We start from the raw sequence: 19,870 nt of genomic DNA on the forward strand, positions 1-19,870 counted from the left end.
ACATTTCCAGCTGCCACTGCTCGAAGAAAGCGTCACCTGGATTTTGGAGAATAGGTAGCACAGTTCAACAAGTCAGAAAGTGTACAAATAAATTCACCTGTTTTTAGCATTTTTTATTTCTAACCAAGTGTTATCTGTACATAGCTACTTCTTCTCCATGTTGATTGGGTCCAATGTTATTTCTGGAAGAAAAAGGACAGGAATTTACTAACTGGAGGATCACTTCACTTCAAAACTGTCCAGTATGTACCCACTGTCGCAGCATAATTTAATTTCAATTAAAAAGCAGTCATCCATTAACCCCAGCTGACTTTTTTCTGCATTCAGCATTGGAGGAAGCAGGCGTTTTGACCTGTTATTAGAATGAACAAGGTATATTGCTGGGCGAGTCGGTCAATTATTTTCAGAGAAAGAACGTTAGCAGACGACGGACAAGGATAAGGAGGACACACACATCAGCGCATGTGTGTGTCCTCCTCGTCCTTGTCTGCTAGCATTCTTTCTTTAACAATGATTAGAATGAAGTTAATTAAACCACAGTAGCTGGAACGATGTGCAATGAACCTTTATTACACAAACTGCCCGCTCCCTATTTCAAGCCACATACGCAACCAGCTCACAAAGATGGTTGATCAGCAGATTATTTAAATATATGAAGAACAAAAGCCTACATTATTAAAAAAATATTCATACTCCGATCAGCTTAGGAACAAATGCCATACAAAGCAATGCAGGAGAGTTTTTTTTTTTTTTTTTTTTTTTTTTTTTTTTTTTTTTTTTTTTTGCTAACATGTGTATCGAATATACTTGCCTGGAAAGTCAAACTTAGGAAACTCGGTCATGTCAGCAGACTTGCTGCCACCGTACATGGCTGCTGCTTTCTGCAGTTCATCGCTGTACTCCTTGGTGATAGAGGCATCAGCGTCAACAAATAACTCACTCTTGGACCTGCAAGGGTGTACAAAATGGAAATTATTCCACTGGCTTCCTCAGCTCTGTATGATCAGGTACATAAAAAATTCTAGCAATATGTCTGCTAACCTGCTAAAAATGTTCCAAATTCTAATGGTAATTATTTGTGAAATTTCAAAGTGCATTACAACTAACAAAATTTGCAATTTCAGCTTATCCATGGACCTTCTCTATAGAGATTTTACATTGTGGCATGAAACGCACGCGCGCGCGCGCGCGCGCGCACACACACACACACACACACACACACACACACACACACACACACACACACACACACACACACACACACACACACACACACACACACACACACACACACACACACACACACACAAATTAAGCCTGTCGCTTCCAATAAGGTTGCTGGGAGGAGCACTCCATTTCAACTTCAACACCCTCAAATTTCATTCTAGTGCTGTATGAAGATAGCCTGTGACAGCAAAAGCGACTAGACAGATTAAGGTGGTAGTGCAGAGCTAGAACTAGAAGCTAAATACCATTTGAAGTCATAAAGCTGCTAACCACTCCTCATGCTAAAGTGGTAATGTCTTGCTATAGCAAAGGGCCCTAGGGATGGGAAGCATCGCGTATAGTCTGTCAAATCCTGTCATAGGCAACAGCACAATAGCTGCAACCTTGGTAGCAAGTGCCATTGATTGGCAGCGCTGCCAGTTCAGTCACCGCAGGCTGAAAACTTTTGACAAGCCTTTAAAAAAAAAAAAAAAAAAAAAAAAAAGAAAAAAAAAAGGGGTAAGGAAATTCAAAATTAATTGCAAACACTTGTTCAGTGAGTACCTGCCCCACACCACAGTGGCATGCTCACCTTCACGAATATGAGTCACTAAATGCCATGGCTCTCGCAACAGACAGCAGAGGTGCACTGTCTAGATTATTTTGGGGGGCTTAACCAGAGGTTAAAAATGTGCACTTGAAGTGCTGCAGCATTTAATGAGGTGATGAGCAAGGTGCTGATGATTTCCAACATTTTGCTGGTCAACTTATGCTCAATGACTTTTCTACACTGTCTGAAAGCAGGACAGGAGATCCTCTGAAATTAATTATCGTGACTAGTGTCACATGGTGGTGATGGCGGTTGTGTAGATGGAAAGACAGTCGCTAAAGAAACTCTCTGTTAGGATGACTTGCGCTCGGAGAGAACCGAACAACCTGGCAATGGCGATATCAACAACCTTGTTCAGCGGTCCTTGGAAGCGGAACCATAGGCACGCTCAGTTTTAAAGTGACGGAGAAGTTTCAGCAAAAGGCATAAAATGGAACCATTACAATCTCGAACTAGAAGTAGCTGCGCGTAGCTGCGATTGTTCATGAAAAATCTGGTTGCATCTAACTTCTGAAGCAAAGCGATACATCCACGTGCCACACATTTTTACATTACCAACTTTTCATTGTGCTAGCATGAACACTACGGCCACTTTAGGCTTCATGCATGAAAAACTTCTGTGCCTGATCACGATGCTGAATAGTATTGCAAATATTTTAGGGGTACCTACATAGGTAGAAGTAAGGCAAACAGCTGTATGTGGGTTCGTATGCATCACACACACACACACATTGGGTGTCCCAGCTAAATGTAACAGATTAAAAAAATACCATCAACACTAGCCCCAGTGAATCCTAATCTGCAGTATTTTTTTCATTCACTAAAGTTAAACAATTAGTAACACAATTTTCTTTAAATTATTGGCTTGAGGTAAAAAGTTGATGTAAAAGTTGTAGACTGCATAAAAAAAAAAAGGCTAGCTAAGATGTTTCTTTGTATTCATGCAAGTTGCCCTATTCACAGGGCAACTGCAGTAAAAAAACATGCGATGACAGACTAAAACAGGATGCACTCAGGCTCTCAACCGAACTGTAAGTCTGTGCACGTCGTCTTTTCGTTTTTCTCTGAGTTTCTGTCCTTTTCTGTTCATATTTTTTTTTAGCACAGTTGCCTTATTCATATGAGAGATATACACCAACTAGCCCAGCTTACCGCTCTACTTGTTTACAACACGATATGATTTCTACAGCTCTATTTATTGGCTTTCAAATAAAGCTGTCAAGTAACCAGCTGCTAAATATTTTGAACTCATTTCCCAAGTGCATACACAACGCTTCATTGAAGAGAGCACTGCAGAATAAAGCAGATTTTGTTATCTGGGATGTGTCTCGGGACTTTACGTGGCACTGCCGTCATGAGCAAGGTTTTTTTTTTTATTTCGCCAGGTATTGTTTTCGGCTGGTTAAAAAATGATGTAAACATTGGCTTGATGGAAAAATAATGTAGCAAGCTGTTTTTCAAGAATATCTACATTTACATTTACACATTTTCTGCAAGCCAATTAAAAATAGCTAATTAGTCTTTACTAACTAGCTTTGGAAACAAAGAAAAATAATTGCAGACTAGGCCAAACGATTAACAGTTCTCGGCTGGTTTCTCTGGGCTAGGACTGACCTTAATTTTTATAAACTTGGTTACGTTTAGCTGGGTCACCTAGTATATGTAAATGTGCGTGCCTTACTGAGGAGCTTGTCATGTCAGCATTGCTGATGAGTGGAAGCCTCATGGTCACCCCAGCAATAAAATAGTGTTATAACAGGCTGGCATCTGATAAAGCAGGGAGCAAGTTGTCCTTATATGGTTTTGGTTTCTGAAGTTACTAACAACGATAAAGCTAGTGTTGAAGGCCTCATTCTGGATAAAATCCAGCAATGTCGTCGTCGTGAGCAAAAAAAAATTATGGGGGACACTTAAGCTCCGCGATAATATAGGCTACCAGCCCACATATAAAGCCCCGCTTTAACCAAGCGTATGAACGTGCCTGTGTGGCCCAGGGGTAATGTGACTGCAAGGGTTCCGGCAGACTGATTCTGATATCACCCTCCCACGTGAAAGGAAAGGCACGACTTGGGAAGCTCCTCCCAAACAAAACGCCACGCCACCGTACTTCCAGTTAGTGCTCGACCATGTCAGCTGCCACCTGCCAGCGCCATGCTTGTGACTTTTCGCTCACAATGCCAATGCTGGATTTTCTGCAAATGGGGCCTTTAACGCTATTGCGTTAAAAATTGCACATGGCTCTGGCAAGTGGTAGCTGGAAGGTGACATGGCCGGGACAGCTAGGAAAGTGGTGTGACGTCGCAAGGCCACATGACATGGCAGAAACTTAACACGGGCTTCTCTGACATGAGAATCGAACCTTCTAGGACCCTTGGGCAATGAGATGGAGACTGGAAATGGGAAGTATTGTGGAGAGCGAGACTGGAGTAGAGCCCGCATCTGAACCCGCATTCAGCTTATGGACCTGAATATCTCTAACCATATCTTGAAACATTACTCCAGGCAGATAGCACCTTTCTTAGTAATAATTTTCAGCAAATCAAAATTCAAAGGCTACCTGCAGATTGGAAGATAGCCAATGTAACGCCAGTATTTAAAGAGGGTGATCGTACACACGTAAGCAATTACAGGCCAGTATCTTTAACTTCCATTTGCTACAAGATGCTTGAGCATGCCCTGTACTCCAATCTGATGAAGCATTTTCAGGAAAATAACGTTTTCTACCTCAGCTCAGCATGGGTTTCATTCCGGTTTTTCATGTGTAATGCAACTAATGGAATTCATGCATGACATTGCAGCCGGGGTTTGGACAAAAGGGACAAAGAGATGCGCTCTTTCTTCACTTACGGAAAGCATTTGATGTCCCACATAATATGCTTTACATAAAGTTACCATTCCCGAGCATTCCTGAAAATATTCTTGGCTGGATAAAAGGTTATTTACACATGCGCAAACAACAGGTTGTTCGAAACGGGGTTATGTAGGCTCCAATGGATGCACTACCGTGAGTGTTCAAGGCTCTGTGCTTGGACCACTTTTATTGTTTATATAAATGATTTAGCAGTAGGCCTCAAATCTACCAACAGACTGTATGCCGGTGATTGTGTCATGCATCGTCCCGTAAAATGCCATGCTGATATGTCTGTTCTGCAGGACGACTTAGAAAAAGTGTATCTGGTCCAACCGGTGGCAGATGACTCTGAATACCGGAAAATGTTATCATGTAAAGTTCACAAAGAAAAAGTTCCCCAGTTCATATAACATAAATAACATTGAACTCAATACCACAGAACATGTCAGATTATATATCTTGGAGTTATGTTTTCTGAAATGCTTGACTGGTCTAATCATGTTATCCTAATTACGGCAAAAGCTTAGTCTCCATTTTTTTCCAATGAAATTTTAAACATTCTCTTTCTTCACTGAAAGCTAATTTGTATCTGACTAGCGTTAGACCTATTTTAGAATATGCATGCATAACATGGGATCTAACAGATAAAATAGCACGGGTGCAGAAACAGGCAGCACGCTTTGTAACAGGGAATTATCGCTACACCGTGAGAGAGTGATATATGGGAAGGGTTGGGCTGGAAAACTCTTTCCTCACACAGAAACATTCTAAGGCTGAAATTTCTTTACAATATACATGTAAATAAAACTGATATTGACAAAACACAGTTTATGAATGAGCTGCATTACGTCTCATCTAGGAGAGACTATGCTGACAAAATTGGAGCCTATCAGTGCCATACTAATGTGTTAAGTTTTCATTTTTTTCCCAACACAATTAACGACTGGAACAAGTTCCCTAGTGCTGTGATGGCTACGTCTCGTGTTGAACTATCGAGTTTTATTCATTGAATGTTATATTATTGATTTCTAATTCATGCTGCTGTGTGCACTTCTTAGTTCTGTGATTGTAAAAGTGTACTATATTTTGTTATTCTTCAAAAAGTTACTGTACGCTCTGCCAATTCGTTTTGTTGCTGTTTTTCTTGCTTGCACATTGTTCCCGGTTTATTTCCTCATGTGACCCCCTGTACTAACACCCCCTACAATAATGCCATCCAGGCGATGTAGGTGCACTGAATAAATAATCAATCAGTAAACAAACAGACAAACAAGTACATAAATAAATAAATGAGCAAGACACGCTACTCCTAAGCCACACAGGAACAGTTGTCAGGGCAGAGAGGTGGGTTAGATGGTATGTCATGATTAACTGTATGCTAGTGAGTATATGCAAGACAATAGAGGTACCAATTAGGTTTGGTAATTAAGCAAGTATGAAAGTAAATGTACACGAATGAGGATTCACAGGAGAGGCTGCTGATGAGAGCCATCAATGCTATCGCGTCACATTCTTAAAGGCAGAGCCTAAGTGTCCGATCAATTATCCCTGTTTGAGAGCATGCAGTTTGCAAGCATGGGATGCTGACTGTAGCTAATGTGCAGCAAGTGCATTTTCTCTAAGGCTGCATAATTAACACTAGACAAGCCACGACTATCTTGCATGGTTGAAAAAGTTTACTTTGGAAAACGGTTCCTTAAATTTCAACATTTCAATTCCATGACGGAAAATAATTAGGGTACAAGAACGGTTTCACATCAAAGCAATTGATTTCATAATAAGAAAACGCTAAGCACCAATTTTCACGTGACAAAACTAATAAAATGACGCAAATAGTAATGTTCATGCTGTGACTGTCAAATATTTAGTATGCAGACACGTAACGCCACACTGGTGCGCCCATGCAGTGAAAGTATGGCTACAATTTCGACGATCGACATGAGCGACACAACCTCCTTTTGGCTATTACAGATGAGTACTTCGTCCTGAACCAGTTCGGCGTTTGCTTCTGCAGTGGACTGGTCAGAGGAGTATTATAGCAACACTAGAGCAAGTGCTTTCCTCAGTCAGCCGCAGACTATGCAATGCAGGTTGGTTTAGCAAAAAAGAACGTACTTGCTCTTTTGTGCGTATTCACGGATCTTTTCCACGAACAGTTGCTGGATGGGGTCAAGCGACTTTTGCATGAGGACGGCGCTGACTCCGTAGTTCCTCTTGCACTGCGTGAAGCACTGCTTCACCAAGTTCGTGACTCTTGCGTTGAGGGCCATGTTTCTTACTTGAAATGAGCAAATAAACACGCTCTTCGTTAAAAAGCACATTTCGAGCACGCACTGTAAAGTCTGAAAGCTGTTTATTTTCGCTGTGGGGAGTATGTTGGCAGGTCACAGTTTCGACCTTGAAGTGTTTGGGATCACTGATAGCACGATAGCCCATTACCGATTCATGATTCATTTACGCAAACCGATACTTTTTCTTACTCTCAAAGGCAACGCTGATGAGGCTAGACGCCACGAGCTTTTTTTTAATTTACATCACTAAAGCAAGTGGAAGCACACGTGAACGATGAGAGGAGAGGCGCTTCATTAGCATGCTTTGACGGCATTTTTTCCACCGTACGAAGGAGCATTCAACGCAGAGTCGCCAGTACGACATCTTTAGGCAAAGCTTCAACACAATTTCACAAGCAATAATTATTTTAACTCGAAAACCTCACCTTGCCGCCGGTAGTTCGCAAACGACTCTGAAGAGTCCCCTCGCCCCTCGTCTCGCAGAATCTCGAAATTCTGGAGAGGTACGAGAAGTCACGAGAATTCCAGATCCGGTCACATGACTTTGGCAGCATTTCCTTTGGTCTGCAATTTCCTGTTTAAACCGTGCGGCGTAAAAAAGGCTGGATTTCCTACGACGCTGGAATGCCTCGGCTACCTGTCGTGGAGGTGGGCACTTTCGCTAAATCTTAAGGCACCAGTGAAGGCGGCATTGCTGCCTGTAGGCTTAAGTTCTTGCGTTTTTCACAGCGCGTGCCACGTCCGGTAGGGTTCTGGCGCGTCACATCCGGAAATAGCCATCTTGCCCTTTGTTCCTGTTCCTCTTTTGAGGATTTTCGGTCATTCTGCGATTGCACGTGAAATGTGTCGTCTGTAACTTTGCTCCGTTCTTCTATTGAGTGTTGGACTGGAAGCCGGCGAATTACGGCCGTACGCCGTATGTGCATAAAAAGTGCTACCAGCCCGACGCTCAAGCTGTGCACACAGCGTGCGCATCGCCTCATAAGCTAGTTAACTGCGTTCCGCTGTTGAAAAGTGCCTTTTAGCGTTGTTGCAGCGTACTGTGGGAATCGCAGAAATGTACGGCTTTCGTGCAGCTTCATTGGTAAGCTATAGTGCATGGAAATCCTGAAATACGAGGCTTCGAGTACCGACAACGATCGGCCACTATGGGGCGCATACAAATGCGGATGGAATGTGACCTTGGTGTTGCCGCCCAAAAAGTGACAAAGAAGTGCAAATGCGACATGAGCGACGGATACTTGCAGGTCTTGTCGCAGTGGTTCGGTCAGTGCGCGTCGGTGTGACAGACCGAAATAAACGATTGTGAGATATTTTGTAGCTGTCTTAACTGTGCGTTTGTAACGGGCATGGCTTGAAAATAAACTCGGTCAATTGAAACTGGCTGTGTGTCGAACTTTTGCTGTTTCTTGCAGCATATCTAATGTAGAACTTTGCCAGTGTAGTCATGACATTCAGTGCGACAGTTGAGTGCGCGTCCTGTTGCATGGTCGGCCAGCGGGGGATCGAGTACAGTAGTACAGCATATTTTCATGTAATGCTTGGCTCTTGCCGTGTATTTTCGGTGTTGCGTTCGAGTGAACCTTATCACATCTCAAAAGGTGCAAGCTTCTTTAAATTAATGCAGTAGCTCGTAATTCCTGCATCATATGCCGGTTGATGAAATTTAGATCAGACGTAGCATAAAAATGCTAACTATCCTAAGGATGAAACATCCAGTGTAGGTGCAAGCCATCAGTTTGTCATTTTGTTGACAAGATAAGCTTTGTGTACACCGAGAAGTAACGAGGGAGGAGACAAAGTCAGCGTTACTAAGTGAACTGGGAGCGACAGCCGTTAATACTTCTCACTGAACACTGATTTCCCCACTCAACACTTCACCACAATTTGTGGTCAAGCAAGGGATGACCGCGGCCCTTAATCTTTAGTAATACCAGGGCCGGATTGTCCAGGGTTCAGATGAACCGGGCCCTACGTTTTGAGGCCCCCCCCAGAGAGCCAGAAAAGAATGGGCGATTTCGAGGTTTGATCCGAAAAATAGTCTAATAATCCTCTTCATGATTTCCCATGTTTAAAATTAGAACTTATGAACTGCAGCGTCGCATGCTTCAATTAAACGCTGTTCGTCGCATCGTACGTTCAATTCAAAGCCAGCCTCATAGTTCGCCGGTCGAGTAAAAACGTTCTGCTCGCCTAATAAATGAAAAAAAAAAAAAAAAAATCCAAATGGTTTTAGCATGCTCTAACTGGATTTCGTTGATTAGAGCTGGTTCCAACTGGTACTCAACTGCCATTAACTGGTTCCAGGATCCTACCAGCTAGAAGTCAGTGGGTCCCAGTTAGTGGAATCAATGGGTTTTAGCTGGCTTTCAGATGGGAGTTAGCTCGTACCATCTGGTAAACCAACTGACCTCTACTGTTACTGCTGTTGAGGTTACTTTTGTGCTTGCTTAATTGTAAGCATTGGAAGCTGTGAAAAAAAAAAAAAAAAAACGAATTATTAGTTAGAGATAATGACTGTCATAGTTGACTGACATCTCAGTCATTTGCTGCTGCTGATAGTGGAGGCGCGAGATTCCCAGGCACGATAACGTTGAAGATCTCGCCTTCTCCCTCTGCAAAAAGACTCCAAAACAATTATTGAGATTTAAATACCTTTCTTCACTAAATTAAAGGTGTAATGAAAGCAGACATGTTAATGAATACATGCGCCATTTAAAAGTTGAATTGCTGTGAAATATTTAAACTTATAAGTGCTTCTTTGTGCAAACAGGTAATGCAGCAGCAAAACAATAGCAGGACGACTAATCTTCGCCTTGTAGACGCGATAGTATGGTATAAGCGTTCACCCTAAAGTACATGCTCGTCAACGAGGATCCACATGGGGAGTCGGCAAATAGGAGTCATTACCGCTGTTCTATAATACACTTATATGCGAAGCTTAAGCATCCATCCTATCTTTTCCGACCGCCGTCCATGGCAGCAGCAGCTTCTCGGTGGCACGAGCTGCATACGCTATCTCTTAAACTTGCTCTGTACACGTAAAGCAGCAAAAGTGTGTAATACATGCAAAAGTTCCTCATAAGTTTAAAAAGCGAAAATTATGTGCAGAATGAAAATACATTATACTTGTAAATGTGGACTATCTGTATATAATGTAAATATATATCAATAATTATTTTAGCATGTTAAACCTTTCATTTTGTGCCACTTCAGCAACTATTTCATTTTCTACAGGCGCTACTTTTTTGAAAAGATCTAGCTCCCCCGCATTATGACAGCATTTGGAGATGAACTTTACATGCATTAGTTCAGATCAACGTATAAAAATAATATGTGGGTTTTTGTAGAAACACTGTCTTATGTGAGGTTCAATTAGCCTTGCTGCATGAATTCACAAAACTATTAGATGATTTGTAGCATATTTATGATAAGTATTTGCGAGCAGTTTACAAACAAGACCCATCATTTTCTTTTGTGCTCAAATGCAGCCAGTCGTGCTGTGCTATCGATTTAGCCAAAAAAAAAAAAATAAATAATAATAATCGCTGGAGAAATTTATTGTTCATGAATGCGTGTTCTAATTTTTGGGGGAGGATGTTGTGTGTCTAGTCATTTCCTACAATAGCTCAGTATGAATGCCTGTCTATCCGTGTGCTCTGCAGGAAAGTGTATGCCTAGGAGATGTTCATAAACCGTCCTCAGATCGTTCGAGTAAATATTGCCTGTATTATGTGTAGAAAAAACTGAAACGCGTCAAGTCTCACACATGACAATCGATTGGGGGGCGGGTTATAGGGGCCCTCATAATATTTTTTTGAACCGGGCCCTCGTCACTGTTAATCCGGCCCTGAGTAATTCTATAATGATTATTAACAGTTCATTAAATGCATTTCAGTATCATTTATTTGCTTCATGATAGAAGCATAAATTCTGAACCTTTTTTAAAGACCAAAAGACTGCTAATGCTCAAGGCATTAGTACGTTATTGCTTTGAACTGTACATATGTGCACGTGCACACACTTTTCTTTTTATTTTGTGTAAACAAAGATATACTACATAACTTTGAATGGCGTAGAATACTTAATACAAGTTGGAATTGAGAACCCCATAGCTTTGCAATGTTTTCAAGTAGGGTGTGGTCACATCTCTTTTCCTTACCATAGCTTGCTTCATTGGCATGGTCAGCATGGTATGTCATGTTTTTCATGCGGCAGGCATTAGTTTTTTTTTCTTGGCACTTACTGTATCTTATTGTACTGCTTGCTCACTTTTTCTAGTGTTCAGTACAATGTGCATATATAATTTTCATTTACGTGACTTCATTTCATCTGCAAAGCTGTAATAAATGTCTTAACTGCCCCCAAAATGCCAACACTTTAGTCTCACCCAGCAATGGGTTGTTATGTTCATTATGGCAGGCCTGGGAAGTGTATGTTCAGCTTGGGCTCATTGTTGAAGTCACAAGTTGCTGTAGCACTCTGTGTAAAGAGGAAAAGCTGTTGCCTACTAGCTTCCGCTAAAGGCAGCTTGTCATAACTGTCTGTAGCACCTTAACAAATGACCGGTTTTGGGATTTTTTTCTTTTATCGATTAAATCTCCATCATGAATGTTCCCTCAATGGGGCTACATAAGGATGTTGAATTGGAATGAGACGGTCAAATTTGTTCTCACTAAAAGGCTCAAGTGGATGAAGGTAGTAGAGGAGAACGACGACGCATAGGATGATACAAAGGCTATGCTGTAAAGGCAGTCGATGTACTAGAATGGAATAACTGTGCACTCGCATATACTTAATTTTTTTATAGTCTCGTATTGTTGATTAAGCCTGGCCAGTCAGTTCAATGAACCAATTATTGTTTTGAGTTGCAAAATTTTACTGTCTCATAGGCTTGAACTAAATATGCCTTGTTGGCACTGTTTAAAGCGTGTGTGTCCTTTGCTAGTTATAGTCTCTGTATTAATTTAATCTGCTTCTAATTGCACCTGATTACCTACTGTAAGATACAACTGAAGTCTGCAGTAACTGCCACACACAGCTCCTTCGTGAAAGGAAGTAGTCCGCTGTTGCTTGTTACCTGAAGGAAAAGATAACCGTCAGACCAGACTATAAGGTCAAGAATCTTGGTACCTTTGGCTTGTTTGGTATAGATGTCAACAACTGGTTTCATTTATTGTTCTGTTGAGTACCACACATGCCACATACCATGGCACATAGTTAGCAACTAATGTTATTTTTTAAGGTTGTATCCTATTATGATGTAGTTATATAATTTTGGTTTCTTGCTAGTATGCTCAGAACATGTGCTTGTGAAAACTGCAAAATCTGCAGTGCTACAAAAAAAGACAAAAGTTATGGGTGTCCTGTGGTCTTGATGGTGAAACTTTATTACCAGCGGATACAGAGGAGCGACCCGAATGGCCGCCCCTCGCTTAAGCGATGGCCGCTATCCTTTGGGTAGCGACGGCATTTTCAGCCGGCTGAAAGAGCTTTATCTTGCGGTAGAGCTGAGCGGTAGAGCCTCCCAGGGATCTGAGCCGCAAATGGAATGGCTCGCGGGTAGAGACTGTAGGCATTTACAGATCATGTGATTTAGATCGGCTCTGGTATCACAATTTTTGCATTTGTCTATTAGCTACATATAAGCTACATAATTGGGGATTTGGATAGGTGTTTGAAGTTTACGCCAGGCTTTGATCTGGCATTTGGAGCACGTTTTGCCTGCATGGGGGGACCTGAGTCTGACAAGCCTGTAGGGCTGCAGTATTTCTCTATGAAAAGACAACCTTTCCTTGCCGGAGTATATAGTGGTGGGCTGCACGACCTAGCTCGGCGGGACAGTTCTCGAGCTAGGTTATGAGCTGCCTCATTACCACCAAGGGAGGCGTGAGCAGGTGTCCAGATTAAGCGAACATGCCGTGAGGGCTGACAATTTTGCACAATACACTCTGTTTGTCGGGAGATTCTTCCTAACGTGTAATTCGTATCGCCAGTTTTGAGTCGCTGACCATGGTTTCTGCTGAGGATCTCGCGGTGGCTGTTTCTCCTCCAACAAGTGTGTGCTGAGTACGTATAGTGCCCCAGCTATGAACGTACCATGTTCTGTGGTGACCACAGCTACCATCTTGTCAGCCGAGGACTCTTCTGCATCTACATATACTACAGATTTATCATTCAGGAAACGTTTGGCCAAAGATTTGGCTCTCTGCACAACGTTCAGCGTGGAAATCAGAGTGCATGCTTTGAGGTATCAGTGGCATGACCAGAAGCTCTTTGATGTGTTCTGTGAAGAAGTTTTCAGAATGTCTTTCTATTTCTTTTTTTTTTTTTTTTTTTTTTGACATTGAAAAGTTTGGACAGCTATGTATAATGCACAACATGAGTTTCTTAGAACTGCAGCATTACAGTCAAGCAGCAGCAGGTTTTTTTTCTTGTTTGTGTGTGAAAAGGGCATTATTTATTTGAAGGGATGGGTTGTTCACACTTGAAATCTGCGGTACCATTCTTTGTTGTTACAGTTGTTGAACACCCAAGTGCATGTACAATGAGAGTGTTCAGTTTACTGCAGGAAGACAGACATTTAGCTGTGTACTTTACTTCTTCAATATCCACTAGCCCTTAGAGAGTGAAACCCTCATACAGTTGCTCCAGTTATTGTTAGCCCCGAAGGCTCGCCTTAAAATGGTTTCCTCGTTTTCTGGTCATCCAGTGTGACTCTTTCCAAATTATTCATAGACGACAAAAATCTTTCTATAAATCTTTGATAGCCTTCTTTAGATTCCTTAATAGAATATATTCTTTAAAATAGAATAGAATAGAATAAATAGATAAAAAATAAATAGATAAAATCTTTGATAACCTTTAATAGCAGCCTTCTTTGTTTACTTCCTTCGGTCTTTCTCTCTTTTGGGTGTTACACTGGCAAATAAACGCAGCCAGTCAACTGATAAATCAATAAATTGAGGCTTGCAATGAGCCAAGTCGGAAATATTATTCAGTGCTCATTAATATTGATCACTTCCTAGTTAAGCGTATGTTCTCTTTCCTTTGTTGTTGTACCTGCCAGCTGTTCTCTGCCTGAGGTGTTATGAAGCGTGCTACATTGGCTGAAATGGCGCTGGGAGAAGAGGACCGCAAGGCGGAAGGGGGCGCAGCAGGCTGCCAGGAGATTGTGATAGACGGCACCACCATGCTGGAAGCTGTGGAGGCCATAGTTTCCTCAGATGATGGCACCACGACAAACGTCATTCTCCACGATTCTACCGGCGCCACTCAGTCCTCTGCCCTCTTCAACACACTTCAAGATGGGTAAATTAATGTTCACTTAATAACTGCTTGTCTTGTGTGAAATTTAGGGAGTTTTTCATAGTGGTATGTAGGTACAGTCTCATTGACTTACGGTCAAGTAGATAGCAGCCATTTTTATATGAAAATGGTCTTTTTTATTTGAAGGGCTGGCATATTTATCATTGATATTTGTAATAGCATTGCCTTTTTTTTTAGTTGTTGTTGTTGAACAATGAAGCATATACACAATGACAGTCTTCAGTTTACTGCAGGAAGACTTGTTATTCTAATTTTTGGAGAGTGAAACCCGCTTACAGTGGCCCCAGTGATTATTAGCCCCGAAGGCTCACTTTACAGTGATCTACTTCCCGAGGTCATCACAAATGCATTACTGGTTGAGATTTGCAAAGTTTGTCTTGGCTATACAAGATTGTAATAACATTTTATTTCCTATTATCAACATATACCATGTCTCGTTTATATCATTTTTAAGGCAGTTTAAATGCGTTTGGGGACTACCAAAATATATTGTTTTTGTTTTCATGCTTCTGAAACATACGAAAAGTAGCTTAATAAAGTAAATAATTGGATGATGTAGGTAGGGACATGAAAAAGCTTCTAAAAAGGTGGTCTCCCTTTATAGCCAATAGGTCGGGCTAGTTGATGATACAAGGACAGGATAGAAAATATGACATGGCAACAAGTTTGAGAAAAACAGCACGCACAGGGCATTGCAGAAAAGGCTCCTTTACTTTTGTCCTTTCTCTACACACCGTTTTCCTTTCATTATATTCATTTGGGTGTAAGTACGATTGGAAAGCGTTCCTTCTACTTTTTTTTTTCTTGCTTCCCTTCTTTGGTCATGCTGGTCAATGATTCAGTCTTTTTGCTATCTTCACAGTACATGTAGCTCGTACCATAGAATTCATCTCGTAGAGAGCGTGAATCAGGTGGGAAAATGGCACGCCTAGCTATATAATTATGATTATTTGTATTTTGCCCAGTGGTTCTTTTGACTGTTCTGTTCAAGAAATGTGTTGAAAACTCAGTTTGGCTTTCTTGTATACATTGGCTGGATATAAAGGAGCAATGTGCAAACTGGGTATCCATCCAGTAATCATGGCAGTGACTATAATTGGATATAACTCGAGTCTGCAGTAACTGCCACACACAATTCCTTTGCATCAGAAAGTAGTCCACTGTAAAAGTTTTTCAGTTACCTAAATAAGAAGCTAATCATCACATCGAATCACATGATTACAACTTTCGTTACCTCGGGCTTGTTTGGTACAGTCAAATATCAAAAACTGATTCTTTTTATTGTTCATTGCAGTAATACATGCACCATGTACTACTGCTGATAGCTAGCAACTGCTTTTTTTTTTTTTTATTTGTATCCTATATAGTATCCACATTACCATCAACCTGATTGAGTTCTGTAGCGCATAATGTGTTAGATGTTATGATTTTGCCTCTCTGCCCGGTCTTTCTTGCCATATTTGGCGACTTTGCTACTTCTCTTGGGAAAGCTTTGCATAATCTAGTTGCTTGCAAAAACTACTTTCATATCTGTTTCACGGGAAATTTGACATGCATTATACTTTGTTTCTTTGCCTTTAAATGAACAGCTACTGTTTGCTTTTTTCTGTATGCCAGCCACTTGGAGAAAAGGCACCTTTTAACCCTTTGACTGTCGAATATTCCGAAAAAAATTCACCCTCAGTGTCAAAATTTTTTAAGTGCTATATGCTTTGTGCAGTACCCGTACGGCAAAAACGCCGCAGGACGGAATGCAGCTGCAGTACCCATATGGTAAAAACAGTCAAAGGGTTAATCTGGGTTTGTACCAGTCATGAAATGAAAGTAAAGCATTATGCGTCTTATTCCGTGCACCAGGAATGCCAATTACACCTCCTGATTACTTTCGCTTAGGTCCCTATTGCATAAAAATAGTAAAACATATCAAAACACTAAGAGTAGTTTTGTCTGAACATTTTTCATGGAATGAGCATATTAAAAGAATTTCATCAAAACTTAGCAGGGTTGTAGGTATGTTGAATCGAAGTTGCCAAATACTTCTTGTTAATATCAAGAAACTTATTTACAATGCGCTTTTTAATTCTCAAATTTGCTACTGCTTTTTAGTTTGAGTGAATACTTCGATAACAAATATTCAGGAGCTTGTACTACTACAAAAGAAAGCCGTCCACGCTATAGAGAATACGTCTCGGTTTGAACATTCACTACCACTTTTCCGAAAACACAGGATCATATCGGCGGAAAATATTTACTCATACAAACTGCTGTGTGCCTATAAAAAAACAGTGCAAGAAAATCAAAAACCGTTTTAAATTTAGCAAACCTTAAAACAGTGACAAAAACCTACACTTTTAGGTACCAACCACCATGGTTTGTTCCCTTTTCACATACTGGATTTGGGGTTGAAAAAATGAAATACTCACTACCATCCCTTTTGAACGACATTGATTTCGAGTGCCTAGATGTTCTTGCAATGCCACATAGGCCTATTAGCAATCTCTTCGTGTAACAATCTATTGCCTTCGGTTCTTTTTTAAGATTATGTTCCCTGTGCTTTTTATGTCTACTTTTATGCAATCTTTTTTTGTTTGCCTCATGCTTAGAAGGGCCTGTTGAAGGAAAGCCATTTTTGCGCATGTAGTTTTCGCCTTGTCGCTGCTGCTGATATAAAGGTGGCTGGAGTGTCGTCAAGCTACAGAGAAAGCAGCCTTTACTCCAGCCACCTCGTTTCGCTCATTTGTACCAAGTGACGAAAATAAACATGATTTTATTATTATTATTATTATTATTATTATTATTATTATTATTATTATTATTATTATTATTATTATTATTATTATTATTATTATTATTATTATTATTATTATTGTTATTATTATTATTATTATTATTATTATTTGGCATTGAAAACCGAGGATGTATGGAGCACAAGTGTTCATACACTTGCTGCTCAAAGTGGCTGGGCAAAATTTCGGTTGCTTGCCTCTAGCGGTAAAATTGTTCTTTATTTTCAAGTGTGTATAGCTATTTCTAAAAAAAAAAATGCTGTTTTCTACATTACCCATGGCCATATGTCTGAGCCTGTCTGGTCAAGTTGCTGGCTGTATGTCATGCAGTGCTTGTTTTGGGCTTCATGCTTCCACCACTTGTACAGGTTGCAGGTGGGGGTGATTGCTCAGCACATGGACATCACAGAACCGCTCACAACACTGAGGTCACTGCTCGAACAACGCTTGGGAGTCGACCTACAAGAGTACTCCTTTTTTCTTCAAGACAGCCAGGAGGTGCGTATACAGTGCCACAATTTTCAACTAAGTCATACTGCCCTTGTAGCAAATTGTGCGGTGAAGCTCTTGTTTTATGAAATCAGCAACATTTTTATCGTATTTTTATTGAAATTACGGACACCCTGGTTTCAGAACGGTGGCACCCACTTATAATTGTCCGGCTTGTAACTAGTCCTACGCTGTTACATATGGAGACAGAATGGTTACCGTGTGCTTGTGGGCATTGGTAGTGTTCATTGCATCGAATAAACCAGGGCTGGAGAGACAGGCACATGCAAAGAACCATAAAAAATATTTTTAGTCGAGAGCTGCTATGAAATGGTGGTCAATTTTGTCCAACAAATTCATAAAGGTGGCATGCTGTTTTCACTTCACCACATTTATCATTGAGAAGAGTGCCACAAAGCAGTAGGTGAACCCAGACATTGGCAGAAGTTTCTGCCTCACGTGCTAGATGGGAGGGTCCACCGATATTTGGGGCAGGAGAGGGCGGTTGACAGATGCGTGCCAGAGCATCACAAGCCGTACTAGATCCATGAGAGGCCAGATGCGGCCACATTTTGGTCACCCCTGGAATAAACACGGTGGAACTTCACTGCAATAGTGGCATCGCCCACACTACTGAGAGGTTAACAAACAGTGAAAAAAGTGATGAAAATAGATGATCTTAACTAGCTAAGTCGTTACCACCTGCTCCAGACCCTTGAAGCACATGCTCTCTACCAGAGCCTGTTCGATGCCCGCTTTTCTTTTCTGAGAAGCATAGGAACTGCAGTTATCTTGTAACATTAATAAAAAGAGACTTGCATTACTTGTGCATTATTTCATAAATTTATTTTAAGAAGTTTGTCTTATTTTGTTTGCTGTCTAGGTTTCAAGTATTTGTATGCATTCAGAGTGCACTCACTTAGAGTGCATTCACTTATGTGTTCATACTGTAAGTTCAGATATCAGTGCATCAGAACTTGCGCTGAAGTAAAGGCTTATTCTAGTGCGTAATGACATTCACAGGTTTTGCAAAAACGTTTCAATTTTGACAGATTGTAATGCCACTTCTTTTAAATAGAGGATATTTTTCTTGCTCCTTCGTTCATTATAAGCTCGGCTGCATGGGACTGATCTGAGGGTCTCTTTGCAGCTGAATGCCACGAAAAATTTAGTCGACCAGTGCGTGCAGGGTGAAGGTCTTGTACAGGTCAACGTTGAGATCATCAACAAGGACGGTGAGCTGCTTGCTGCTCTTTCTTCTCTTTGCATAAGGTTTGGAAAGTTCACAAATTGCCACAGCAGTTTTTTATGGAAGATGTTAAATTAATTATGTGTGAATGTACCATTTTATGAATCAGATCAGTGCAGAAAGCAGAGCCAGGGTGTTGCAACAGGCATGGACATTTCTATCTAACAACTGCAGTGGAATAAAATTGTGTGCAGTTTTATGGCAACTCCACTGTATAATGTACCTCTGCTGCAGACTGTCTGTCAGAATGCTGTGACCAGCTCTGTCTTAGCATTGTGGTCAAGTCTGCTACTAGAAAACTTTGGCCTTCCTCTCTCTTCAGTGATTAGAACTGACAGGTTAATTCTTCATGTGGCTTAGTAGTTACTGAATAACCCACGCTCAACAATCTTTTGCTCAAACAATTTGAGGTTAGTTTGTGACATTTTTTTAGTTTTGCAATGTACTGTTAAATATCGGTAAACTGCAGAATTGAGCTACGAAAAAGAAATCTTTTTATGCATTTGATATTATGGCCAAGTATGTAGTGCTAGTTTGTGATTTTAGATGTGCGGTACTGGATTTACCTGACCCGTATAATTTGTGCCTCGTTTTTCTTTTTTCTTTTTTTTTTTTCTGGTAATAAAGGCGTCAAGAAGATCAACATCGTGGATGTGCTAAAACCTGCCGAGGAGATTCTCGCAGTGGCTCAAAATGTGGTGCAACAAGGTGTGTTGTGTAGCATATTCTCAGAGTGAAACAATACCGTGGACATAAGAGTGGCACCATCAGAAGTGTTAGTGGCCGATATAAGGGGATGTTGTGCTGATGTTGCGTAGAAAGTGCCACCGGCATTTCATGTCACAAAGCTGCTATGTCTGGCTAAGTCAGGATTGTAGAGCTTTGAAGGTGAGCAAATATCATGCTTCAGTTGTAATTAGAGGGCCCTAATGGTAGTTGACCTTGAAAGCAGTCTCTTGTACTCGGATTCATCTTGCTGTTGTTTTCTCTCTCTCACACACACACATGCGCGCGCGCACACACACACACACACACACACACACACACACACACACACAC

General features: G+C 41.0%; 3 protein-coding genes across 5 annotated transcripts in view; 2 read left to right on the forward strand and 1 right to left on the reverse strand.

Annotated features, from left to right (window-relative positions):
• Positions 1 to 110, forward strand: part of PolE1 (DNA polymerase epsilon catalytic subunit 1) — an 83,349-nt gene extending 83,239 nt beyond the window's left edge. Inside the window, exon 51 of the mRNA XM_084607085.1 lies at positions 1 to 110. Coding sequence (XP_084463211.1) covers positions 1 to 58 — 58 coding nt within the window. The 3' untranslated portion in view covers positions 59 to 110.
• Positions 93 to 7,524, reverse strand: ATPsynCF6 (ATP synthase, coupling factor 6). Of its 2 annotated transcripts, none has more exons than XM_084607088.1 (4): positions 7,384 to 7,524; positions 6,783 to 6,945; positions 812 to 948; positions 93 to 182 (listed from the first exon to the last, which is right to left on the reverse strand). In XM_084607088.1, exons 2-4 carry the CDS (start codon positions 6,935 to 6,937, stop codon positions 145 to 147), a joined length of 330 nt encoding a protein of 109 aa, XP_084463214.1. In that variant the 5' UTR covers positions 6,938 to 6,945; positions 7,384 to 7,524; the 3' UTR covers positions 93 to 144. The 2 variants fall into 2 exon arrangements, with proteins under 2 accessions (XP_084463214.1, XP_084463215.1); XM_084607089.1 differs by having other exon boundaries at positions 6,783 to 6,941; positions 7,384 to 7,506.
• The window catches only part of Ets97D (DNA-binding protein Ets97D), a 24,632-nt gene continuing 12,237 nt past the window's right edge, over positions 7,476 to 19,870 (forward strand). The window contains exons 1-5 of one of the 2 annotated variants that reach the window (XM_084607086.1): positions 7,476 to 7,606; positions 14,028 to 14,269; positions 17,442 to 17,571; positions 18,713 to 18,797; positions 19,439 to 19,519. In XM_084607086.1, coding sequence (XP_084463212.1) covers positions 14,049 to 14,269; positions 17,442 to 17,571; positions 18,713 to 18,797; positions 19,439 to 19,519 — 517 coding nt within the window. In that variant the 5' untranslated portion in view covers positions 7,476 to 7,606; positions 14,028 to 14,048. Of the gene's footprint in view, positions 7,607 to 7,644; positions 8,043 to 14,027; positions 14,270 to 17,441; positions 17,572 to 18,712; positions 18,798 to 19,438; positions 19,520 to 19,870 lie in introns of those variants that run through there. The other variant, XM_084607087.1, reaches the window with a different exon arrangement.

Source organism: Amblyomma maculatum, chromosome 6 (assembly GCF_055883805.1).
Source record: "Amblyomma maculatum isolate TAMU_Amacu chromosome 6, ASM5588380v1, whole genome shotgun sequence".
NCBI lineage: Eukaryota > Metazoa > Arthropoda > Arachnida > Ixodida > Ixodidae > Amblyomma > Amblyomma maculatum.